Genomic DNA, 12,512 nt, shown 5'->3' with positions numbered 1-12,512 from the left:
AATTTGAATTTGAGGGGATTTTTTACACAGTCTGATACCACCATTGCCTCACAAAATTTGCAGTCAAGAGGATTACAGATTAAAGCATATTTACAAGGTACAATCAAAGTACGATACTTGTGAAAAGTCAAAACATATTCATGCAGTATCTTAGAATCCATAAACATTATAGTCCTCATTCCTACACACCTTCTGCAGGACATACTGTATACTTGGTCAAAGTGAGTCTCTTGAAGAGGTTTATCGAGAAAATCACATTTTGTGTAGACTCTTTACTTTCTCTAAATAAAAACTCCTGTAACAAAATTTGTGTCCTTTCATTTTCTAAGATAGCCATAAACAGGATGATTGTCACCTTCGAACAAATTTTGTCAACACCACCTAGATGGTAAAATATAAATAAAATAGCATAATAATAAAAATAGCATAAAAATAGACTCATGAAGTTACAACTGGATGACTTTATTAAGACTAAGGCTAGAATAGCTCTTTCTCATGAGAGGTTACATATTAAATGGGGAGGAGGGGTGGGGAGGAGGGTTGGGGAGGAGGAGTGGGGAAGAGGAGTGTAGGAGCAAAGATGTTTGAGGATTATAAGTGCAGGAGGTTTACAAGATAATTACCAGTCTATTCATAAGAGATAGAAACTTTGAGGTATTTGAACAGTACACTGTACAATTTGAAAACTTCATCATTGACAAATTCTTGGCCAGTTTGACCCTTTTTTCCTTCATAAAGGGTTGTTTGTATCCAAAGATTGTGGATTTAAGTATCATTCCAGTTTCCATTGCATTATTAGATCATGTGACTGATGATAGGCAGACCCAACGATGTGATAAATTTGCATTACTATAATACAGTCAACTTTAACACTAAAAGTCGTGCATGGTCCTATTGTCAGCTCCCAACCATCTCCATTGTTCATAACAACTCACCTCTTTTACCAAAATATCAATTGTCATAATCTGCAAGCTATATGCTGTTTTCCACCATATTTGCTTCCTTCGATCCAAAATGTAACAAGGAAATTATCTTTAAAAAAAACTATCACTAACAATTAACCATTATTTCTTGGCACAATGGCAACGTAAATGTTGGACTCCCTTTGTTATCTGCATACATGTTGTAAGACAAGGTAATGAAATCTATTAATAAATATGCTATGTGTTTGAGGGGCTCATTGCAAATGGGAACTCTCTCGGACTTTCCATCTAACAGGACTTACCCAAATGTTCTAGGATTCAGGGAATATTGTAATGTTCAAAATTTGTGTGCTGTTTTTGAAGATTCTGGATTTTGTCCAAATATATTATACTATTGTGCCTGTGTACAAAAACTGTTGTACTGTTCATGGTTGCACTTGCAAAGCAATTTGACCAATTTTGCGTCACAGTATAAGTGTAGCATCTTGATGCGACATGGGATCAATTATTGACTGAGCCGAGGATAAATATGCTCCGCATTGACATTATGTTGTGTTTTATTGCAAGAAAAATGACTTTTATCTTGTGTAAGCTGTGAAGAATAAAGTCTGTCAAAATTATAAAGGGGTACAGACTATAGTGAGAAATTTATATTCCCTGTAGAGGATTAGAGGCTGTTTCATTTCATTGTATTTTCAACAGCAATCACATCACTGTTTTATATATATATATATATATATATATATATATATATATATATATATAAATATATAGATGCATACAGTATGTGTGTGTGTGCGTGTTTTTTTCCCGGGTCGCAACTTGCGACTATTAGTCTCACGCTCTTCTGCCTTCTCCAGGCAAGTGAGTTGCTAGTCTGTTTCTCTCTCTCTTGAACATTACGGCTTTTTTCTTCTTTATCGGTTCAGTGAACGGAGGTGTCTGCATTTGGAGATAAGCTCTGATCGTTTGTTGAGTTAGTCTAGCTTTTGTGGTTGTGCAGCGATTATTGCCACTTTCTGCAATGTGTGACACTTCTGGAAGGATTTTGTGTGGTTGTTGAACCTTGTCTTAAATTGTCCTCAGCACATGCCAATATACGCGTGTTCAATGCTATTGTGCTGAAATGTGGGCTTGTATACAATGGATTTAGTCAAGCATTTTTCTGCCAGGGGGCATGCGTTGGTGTCCCTACAATTGCATGTCTTTGTTGGGGTGGGGGTGGTTGCTTTTTCAGGATCTTCGTGTTGTGGGCTTTGATGACTGATTTATGTTTCCCATACAGCTACAGCTGTAGCTGATTTTCATGTTCTTTCTATTGAAGATCTTGTTAAGCGCGTGCGTTTTGGGGAAGTTCTTGGATATCGCGCTAAGAAGGTTCTGCCAACGTTGGTCTTTACGTGTATGCTGTACCGTGGGTTGAACCATATTATCATTCTTTGGCGTTTACTTCCTTTGGGATTCTGCTGGCTGTTTTGCTGGTATGATGTATCATAAATATATATATAGATATATATAGATATATATCTATATATCATATATTCTACCTATATGGTAACTTACAGCATGTTGTTACTGGAGTTTCACGCCTGTAGTGTGAGGCAATCATCTGGCAACGTATACAAGCTTTCCTAGTCATGTGCTGTTATACAGAGTGTGTGATAATTTTTTAAACAAAAACAATAGAAGCATATTTAATGAACGAGTGATTTAAAAACTGCTGAGGCAGGTGTAGTCTGAATCGTCACATATTGTTTACGCTCCTCCATGCCATGGACATTTGCATGTACTGGTGAACAGTATACACTTTCAGTAGAAGCACATGCCCAACTTAGTGGGTGGGTTGTTAGGAAAATATTCACTGCCTTGTTTTTTTTATGTGTAAAAGTAAGTTGGCCTGACGTTTCGATCCTAGCAGGATCTTCTTCAGAGGCTAAATGACAAGTTACAGTAACAGAGGGGACAAAAACACGCACAGAATACAGACAGGTTAATGAGCACGGTGAACACAATGAGATGGATGAAAGGGGATTATAAGTAGAAAGCAACAGGAGAAGAGGAGAGGAAGGAGATAAACTGTGGAGGGACAAAGAGAGGATTAAAGGCACAGGGTAAGGAATAAACTGGAGAGGGACAAAGACAGAAAGGTGTGAAGAAAAATGGAGGGGAAGAGAGCTGTGAGAAGAAGAGTGAAAGGGGGGGGGGGAGGGAGAAAGGGGAGAAGGAGTAGGGAACAGAGGAAAGTTAGTCATGTCCTTCCTGAATGTTCAGCCCATGAGGTTGAATGGTACGAAGGCGTTGCATCCAGAGCCTCTCTCTGCTGATTCGTACTAGGTCAGGACGGCTACCTAAGGATTCAATCCCCTGTAGGGACATGTCGTTAATGGTATGGTTGGGAAGGTTAAAATGTTCTCCAACTGGGGTCTCAGTCTTCATGGTGTTGACTGTGGATCTGTGACCATAGAATCGCTTCTTGAGGGTGGTTTTGGTTTCGCCAACATACTGGATGCCGCAAACTCTACAAGAGATCAGATAGATGACATTGGTGGTAGTGCAAGTGATGTGACCCTTAGTCTTGTGTGTGAGTTGCATGCTGTGGCTGGTGATGGAGTTGGATTCAACAATGTGGTGGCTGCAGACGATGCATCTCGAAGTACGATCACATTTGAAGGTACCATGCTGAATGGGTGTGGGGTTAGAAGTTAGAGGTGGAACAGCAGCACGTACAAGAAGGTCTCGTAGGGTCGTCTGTAGGCGATGATGGGTTTTTCAGGGACGGCTCGTTGGAGTCTATCTGAAGTGAGGAGAATGTTGTGGTTGTTAGAGGTGATTTTCTGAAGGGGAGGAAGATTTGGGTGGAAAGTAACAACCAGGGGCAGCTTGTTGTCGCAATCTCGTCCCTTTTTGTCCTTCACTGCCAAAGTAGATGATCTGGAAAGGGAGCGGACTCTCTGAATGGCTTCACGCACCCTTCTGGCACTATGGCCCCTGGCAATAAGGTGTTTTTCCAAAGCATCTGTATGGCGAATGAAAGAGGAATTGTTAGAGCAAATGCGACGAAGACGAAGTGCTTGACTGTAGGCAATTCCAGACTTGCAGTGACGGGGATGGCAGCTTGAAGAATGGAGATACTGGTGTGTGTCTGTGGGCTTGGTGTATAAGTCTGTAGAGAGAGAACCGTGTTCCTTGCGAACAGTCACATCGAGAAAGTTAACCTGTTGGTGAGAGTAATCAGAGGTGAATTTGATGGTGCTGTGGAAAGAATTGATGTGATGGATGAAGGTGAGCAGGCTATCCTCATCACTGGTCCAAATGAAGAAGATGTCATCAATGTAGCGCCACCAGATAAGGGGACGGCAGGGAGCCGTACTGAGCATGCGTTCTTCAAGGCTAGACATAAACAGACATGCAAAGGAAGGAGCCATCCTGGTTCCCATGGCAGTCCCGTGTCTTTGAAGGTAATGCTTGTCCATGAACGTGAAGTTGTTTTTGGTGAGAACCTGTTGCATGAGAGCTTTGATGTCAGAGATGGGTGGACAAGGGTGGACCTTCTTAGACAGGGCTGCACACGTGGCTGCGATACCTTCAGCATGAGGGATGTTAGTGTACAGAGAAGTGACGTCGAAAGTACCGATGATGGCTGTACTGGGGATTTGGTTTTTGATATCTTCAAGTTTCCTGAGGAAATCTGGAGTGTCATGGATATAAGAATTAATCTGAGGAACAAGAGGTTTGATGAAGTGGTCCACAAACAAGGATATCTTCTCGGTGGGGGACCCATTGCCCGAGATGATAGGCCTACCAGGGTTACCAGGCTTGTGAATTTTGGGCAGGAGATAAAACCTGGCTGCCTTACAGTCTGTGGGAGAAAGGAAAGAAAAAGCCTTCTTAGAGATCTGGTTCCGCTGGTACATATCAGTGATGGTCTGTTTTATCTGCTGGGAGAAAATATCTGTGGGATCAGAATCAAGAAGAGTGTAAATATCACTGTTGGAGAGATGACGCATGGCTTCCTTGATGTAATCCTGTCGATCCTGGATGACAACTGCAGAACCTTTGTCGGCTGGCTTGATGATAATGTCACTGCGAGACATCAGTGAGGAGAGTGCTGTACGCTCATCTCTTGGAAGGTTGTCGTGTGTTCTGCAGAGAGGAGAGTTTGACTGGTTAGTCTCAGAGCTGACGACCTGTGTGTAGGCTTCTAAAACAGGGACTCTGTTCTTAGGAGGCATCCAAGAACTTTTCTTGCAGAAGGGTTCCCGTTCAGTTGGAGGATCATCTAGGAAAAACTCACGAAGGTGAATTCTGCGAAAGAAATGAGTAAGATCTTGACTCAGTTCCGCTTGGTCAAATGCTGGAGGAGTAGGACAGAAGTTGAGTCCTTTGGAGAGAAGCCTAAGGTCTGCACTGGTAAGAGTAGAAGAAGATAAGTTAACAACTGCAGTTGAGGATGGTGGTTCAGACTCAGGTGGAGTCTGGGGCCTTCTAAAACGGTTGCAAGCGGTACGTTTGCGTCTTTTCTGAAGGTCAGTCATTTTCTTATTTCTTCTTTCTGTGAGTTCAATGTTCTGCTGAGACAAACACAAGTTAATTTTGTTAGTGTACTGAGTCCATTCGTCATCGGTGCAGCATGACTGTAATTCAAGCTTCAGCCTCAGGATATCATCGTTGAGGCTATCTAAGGACAATTGGCAGTGTTTGGTGAGGATGTTGATGAGACGGATGGAGGTGCTGTGTAAGACTCGGTTCCACTCTCTCTGGAGTCCTGGAGGGAGTGTCCCTAGTGCTGGTTGGTGTGTAACCTGTAGACCTGAGGGAATAATGCGGGAGAGAGAGTAGAACCTGTAGTTGGAAAGATGGAAAGAATAGCGCTGGGATTTCTGCATCAATTTTCTGAGCTTCTGAAACAAAAGAAAATGGTGAGACATGGTGAAAGCAGCGGGATGAGTAAATGATAAAAGTGAAATGAAAAACTGAAACACAAGAATACAAATACAAGTACAAATACAAAGTACAAAGTAGATAAGGAGGATCACCCGAAGGGATACAGTAACAGAGCAGCTGAAAATCAAAATAAAATAAAACTGTTAGCAAACTGCTTATCCACTAGAGAGCCTGTGTAATAGAATGTGTAAAAGTAAGTTGGCCTGACGTTTCGATCCTAGCAGGATCTTCTTCAGAGGCTTTTTTTTTTTTTTTTTTTTTTTTTTTTTTTTTTTTTTTAGCCTCTGAAGAAGATCCTGCTAGGATCGAAACGTCAGGCCAACTTACTTTTACACATTCTATTACACAGGCTCTCTAGTGGATAAGCAGTTTGCTAACAGTTTTATTTTATTTTGATTTTCAGCTGCTCTGTTACTGTATCCCTTCGGGTGATCCTCCTTATCTACTTTGTACTTTGTATTTGTACTTGTATTTGTATTCTTGTGTTTCAGTTTTTCATTTCACTTTTATCATTTACTCATCCCGCTGCTTTCACCATGTCTCACCATTTTCTTTTGTTTCAGAAGCTCAGAAAATTGATGCAGAAATCCCAGCGCTATTCTTTCCATCTTTCCAACTACAGGTTCTACTCTCTCTCCCGCATTATTCCCTCAGGTCTACAGGTTACACACCAACCAGCACTAGGGACACTCCCTCCAGGACTCCAGAGAGAGTGGAACCGAGTCTTACACAGCACCTCCATCCGTCTCATCAACATCCTCACCAAACACTGCCAATTGTCCTTAGATAGCCTCAACGATGATATCCTGAGGCTGAAGCTTGAATTACAGTCATGCTGCACCGATGACGAATGGACTCAGTACACTAACAAAATTAACTTGTGTTTGTCTCAGCAGAACATTGAACTCACAGAAAGAAGAAATAAGAAAATGACTGACCTTCAGAAAAGACGCAAACGTACCGCTTGCAACCGTTTTAGAAGGCCCCAGACTCCACCTGAGTCTGAACCACCATCCTCAACTGCAGTTGTTAACTTATCTTCTTCTACTCTTACCAGTGCAGACCTTAGGCTTCTCTCCAAAGGACTCAACTTCTGTCCTACTCCTCCAGCATTTGACCAAGCGGAACTGAGTCAAGATCTTACTCATTTCTTTCGCAGAATTCGCCTTCGTGAGTTTTTCCTAGATGATCCTCCAACTGAACGGGAACCCTTCTGCAAGAAAAGTTCTTGGATGCCTCCTAAGAACAGAGTCCCTGTTTTAGAAGCCTACACACAGGTCGTCAGCTCTGAGACTAACCAGTCAAACTCTCCTCTCTGCAGAACACACGACAACCTTCCAAGAGATGAGCGTACAGCACTCTCCTCACTGATGTCTCGCAGTGACATTATCATCAAGCCAGCCGACAAAGGTTCTGCAGTTGTCATCCAGGATCGACAGGATTACATCAAGGAAGCCATGCGTCATCTCTCCAACAGTGATATTTACACTCTTCTTGATTCTGATCCCACAGATATTTTCTCCCAGCAGATAAAACAGACCATCACTGATATGTACCAGCGGAACCAGATCTCTAAGAAGGCTTTTTCTTTCCTTTCTCCCACAGACTGTAAGGCAGCCAGGTTTTATCTCCTGCCCAAAATTCACAAGCCTGGTAACCCTGGTAGGCCTATCATCTCGGGCAATGGGTCCCCCACCGAGAAGATATCCTTGTTTGTGGACCACTTCATCAAACCTCTTGTTCCTCAGATTAATTCTTATATCCATGACACTCCAGATTTCCTCAGGAAACTTGAAGATATCAAAAACCAAATCCCCAGTACAGCCATCATCGGTACTTTCGACGTCACTTCTCTGTACACTAACATCCCTCATGCTGAAGGTATCGCAGCCACGTGTGCAGCCCTGTCTAAGAAGGTCCACCCTTGTCCACCCATCTCTGACATCAAAGCTCTCATGCAACAGGTTCTCACCAAAAACAACTTCACGTTCATGGACAAGCATTACCTTCAAAGACACGGGACTGCCATGGGAACCAGGATGGCTCCTTCCTTTGCATGTCTGTTTATGTCTAGCCTTGAAGAACGCATGCTCAGTACGGCTCCCTGCCGTCCCCTTATCTGGTGGCGCTACATTGATGACATCTTCTTCATTTGGACCAGTGATGAGGATAGCCTGCTCACCTTCATCCATCACATCAATTCTTTCCACAGCACCATCAAATTCACCTCTGATTACTCTCACCAACAGGTTAACTTTCTCGATGTGACTGTTCGCAAGGAACACGGTTCTCTCTCTACAGACTTATACACCAAGCCCACAGACACACACCAGTATCTCCATTCTTCAAGCTGCCATCCCCGTCACTGCAAGTCTGGAATTGCCTACAGTCAAGCACTTCGTCTTCGTCGCATTTGCTCTAACAATTCCTCTTTCATTCGCCATACAGATGCTTTGGAAAAACACCTTATTGCCAGGGGCCATAGTGCCAGAAGGGTGCGTGAAGCCATTCAGAGAGTCCGCTCCCTTTCCAGATCATCTACTTTGGCAGTGAAGGACAAAAAGGGACGAGATTGCGACAACAAGCTGCCCCTGGTTGTTACTTTCCACCCAAATCTTCCTCCCCTTCAGAAAATCACCTCTAACAACCACAACATTCTCCTCACTTCAGATAGACTCCAACGAGCCGTCCCTGAAAAACCCATCATCGCCTACAGACGACCCTACGAGACCTTCTTGTACGTGCTGCTGTTCCACCTCTAACTTCTAACCCCACACCCATTCAGCATGGTACCTTCAAATGTGATCGTACTTCGAGATGCATCGTCTGCAGCCACCACATTGTTGAATCCAACTCCATCACCAGCCACAGCATGCAACTCACACACAAGACTAAGGGTCACATCACTTGCACTACCACCAATGTCATCTATCTGATCTCTTGTAGAGTTTGCGGCATCCAGTATGTTGGCGAAACCAAAACCACCCTCAAGAAGCGATTCTATGGTCACAGATCCACAGTCAACACCATGAAGACTGAGACCCCAGTTGGAGAACATTTTAACCTTCCCAACCATACCATTAACGACATGTCCCTACAGGGGATTGAATCCTTAGGTAGCCGTCCTGACCTAGTACGAATCAGCAGAGAGAGGCTCTGGATGCAACGCCTTCGTACCATTCAACCTCATGGGCTGAACATTCAGGAAGGACATGACTAACTTTCCTCTGTTCCCTACTCCTTCTCCCCTTTCTCCCTCCCCCCCCCCCTTTCACTCTTCTTCTCACAGCTCTCTTCCCCTCCATTTTTCTTCACACCTTTCTGTCTTTGTCCCTCTCCAGTTTATTCCTTACCCTGTGCCTTTAATCCTCTCTTTGTCCCTCCACAGTTTATCTCCTTCCTCTCCTCTTCTCCTGTTGCTTTCTACTTATAATCCCCTTTCATCCATCTCATTGTGTTCACCGTGCTCATTAACCTGTCTGTATTCTGTGCGTGTTTTTGTCCCCTCTGTTACTGTAACTTGTCATTTAGCCTCTGAAGAAGATCCTGCTAGGATCGAAACGTCAGGCCAACTTACTTTTACACATTCTATTACACAGGCTCTCTAGTGGATAAGCAGTTTGCTAACAGTTTTATTTTATTTTGTTTTTTTTATGCTGCATGTTTGCAACTGATTACAGTATTAAGGTCTTTAATGCTGTTTGATGCTAAAATCTTATTGCAATGGAGATACAATTAGTGGGAATAAACTACTGTAACTTCACTTAAAACAAAAAATATAAGAAAGTAACAGACCAATGGGAAATAACTGATATCCTTATTGCACGTCATTAACATAATGTTGTGTCGGGCAATGACATACTGTATCTATTTAATTGAATGTCATCGTTAATTTATCAGCTTATTAATGCTTCCTTTGATGAAAAGAAATTAAATTTACTTCAACCCTCTCTTAAGGTCTGTCACCAATCTACATTACATCATTTACTGTACCATCTGCCAAAAACTACATGACTTGAAAGGCTTTGAAGAACTGCGTCCGTTGTATGGGATATGTGCCAGTATTCCATTTATGGGATATGTGCCCATTGATGGGATATGTGGTATCACATTGATGGGATATGTGCCAGTATCCCATGGATGGGATATGTGCCAGTGTCCCATTGATGGGATATGTGGTATCTCATTGATGGGATATGTGGTATCCCATTGATGTTATACCTCACACTTTCTCCTCCTTCCCTATCTACTGTACCATTCAGAAGTCAACTACATATTTTGTCTGGCCATGTTTAATCCGAGAATCCCTTGTTGGATATTTTATAAATGGCAGATTCTAATTACATAATGATGTTTAAGTCCACATGTTATCGTACTGATAAGATATTAAACAAATTAACCAATTCTGTACAGTGTAATATGTTACAACGCACTTACTGTAATGTCCACCACCATTGCGAAAGAACTTCCTTCTTTGTATTTTACTTAATTAGTAAATGATAAATGTCACCCACTTTTAATGAATTTTTCACAATGGTACATGCTATAAAATTTGTCATAAACATCAACTGTCAATTTTTCATAATGCCAAATGCTATTAAATTTGTCATAAAAATCAATAGTTAATTATTGTAGATTGTAGATTAAAGTAGATTTGGAAGAAATTGTAAGCATACTGTGTAAAGCTTACTGTGTGTAGTGTGTACTGTTCTCTCCTGTACATGTGTGATGGTGATGCAATGGTGACACCATGGAAACAGTAATTAAAGACTACAGGATGATTAATATTAACTTAATACCAAAATGAAAAGCAACATCACTTTGATGTTTTGTAATTAAATTTGCAACAGATTTTCAAGGTAGGTAATAATGAATTTCCCAATTGCAAGATTTTCAGCTAAAATTTGATTTCTGATAAGATACAGTTGATGCAATAATAACGAAATAAATTGTTGTACATATATTTTGTTCACAGTCAAGAAGAAGGCAAGGTGAATGGATGGATTTAATTTGCTTCTTCACTTACCTATCTCCTCATACAAGATAGACAGATAGATCTTGACACAACTATGTAGACACTCGGGGGGGGGGGGGGTGAGGGAAGGGAGCATCATGCTTCTAAACATAAGAATCGGGGATGGTTAACTAGTTCATTGTTCTCTTTTGTGTGTTTCTTCTGTCTTCAGGCTTGGGTGTCGTAGAGTCTTTACAAAGCAACCGTCACGAAGGCATCGACCAGGGTTAACGACCATGAATTTCAGACAGAGGATCTCGTGGCTGTTGGTGGCGCTGTTTCTGATGCTATCGTTCCTCATCGTTTATTACATGTTTGAAATCAGTGACCAATACAACAGCCTGGCCATAACCCATATGAGCCAATACGAAATGGACCTCAAGAAAGATCCCAGTTCTTTGACGGTGGAACAATCGGTCAAGCGGAAACTTTTTTCGTTACCGTTCTGGGGGTGGCTCATCATTCTACTCATTCCCTACCTTCAAGTCTTCTGTTTATTAGTAGCCTGCACGAAAAGCGATCCGGCCAACGCGACAGTCATGGTGGTTCCCTGTTTTCTATGCTTACGATTAGCAAGTTGGAACACTCACAGGCAGACTCCGAGACAAACTATATTAGAAGTAGAGGCTGTGGAAACAGGTAAACTAATGTCAAATGGACACAGTAATGTAAGTCCTTGATAAAACCATTAGAGTGTGTACTCAAGGATGGAATCGGGAACAATCTTGAAGGTTGCTGGATTAAATAGAGACCCAAGTGCCTGAGATGTTATTATTCAGGGGATTCTGGTGGAGGAGACAGGAAGAAAATAATCATGTTGCTGTATTCGCAGATTCTCGTTACGACAAAACAGGCAGACATGAGTGGAAATTTTGATAAACATCATTTTTCTGATAATTCATCTTTCTCTCTCAAGTTGCATGACAGAAACTTGTAAATGTTTCACATGATGTTACTAACATACAGGGTCATACGTAAAGCAGTGCTATTTCATGGTATCCGGCCGGGCTCCTCGCCCACAATGTGAAAAGAGCCAAGTAAATGGGCCCAACCCGAAAAGCAATGATATTGTACTACGTGAAATACTGAGTTTGGTTACAAATTATTTGTAAATAAGATCTGTTTTGTTTAAACCAATGTTGCCTGTGGTTTGCATGTAGTTAATGAGCTAATCTGACTAAAGTTTCTAGGACTGCCATTTGTTAGAATGGAATTGTTCACTTAATCCTTAAATTGAAATTGTTAATTTAATCCCTAATTTGAAATTGTTAAATTTAAAGGACACTTACCATGTACACATCCAGTAGTTCTGTTTGAATTTAATCAGTATCATGCTAACAGTGCACTTTTATTTTCACCTGTGACATTTATTTCAAAAACAAAGAATTTTAAGTAGGTGATCAACTGATCATGCTTCATCTCCCATATTGATGGTTGACAGAATTAGTTCATTACCAAAAGGGACATTTCCTATCCTAACGTGGAATTTTCCCTCGGTGGATAGCATTGGATATCCAGAAGATATCCTTCTTGAAATCTTGATACAACTTGATATCCCAAGTTGTTAATTGCCTTAAACATGTAGTGTTTTCTAACAAGAAAATTAAATAAATACTGTAAATAATATATTA

At 41.5% G+C, this 12,512-nt stretch overlaps 1 protein-coding gene across 1 annotated transcript; it reads left to right on the top strand.

Annotated features, from left to right (window-relative positions):
* Window positions 1-11,117: 11,117 nt before the first annotated feature.
* On the top strand, window positions 11,118-11,561 carry LOC139970424 (lysosomal enzyme trafficking factor-like). Its single transcript, XM_071976080.1, has one exon. The coding sequence runs from the start codon at window positions 11,118-11,120 to the stop codon at window positions 11,559-11,561; it is 444 nt and encodes a 147-aa protein (XP_071832181.1).
* The last annotated feature ends 951 nt before the right edge of the window (window positions 11,562-12,512 follow it).

This window comes from Apostichopus japonicus, chromosome 8, assembly GCF_037975245.1.
Source record: "Apostichopus japonicus isolate 1M-3 chromosome 8, ASM3797524v1, whole genome shotgun sequence".
NCBI lineage: Eukaryota > Metazoa > Echinodermata > Holothuroidea > Aspidochirotida > Stichopodidae > Apostichopus > Apostichopus japonicus.
Note: the sequence above shows the minus strand (reverse complement) of the source record. Positions and strands in the feature narration are given on the sequence as shown.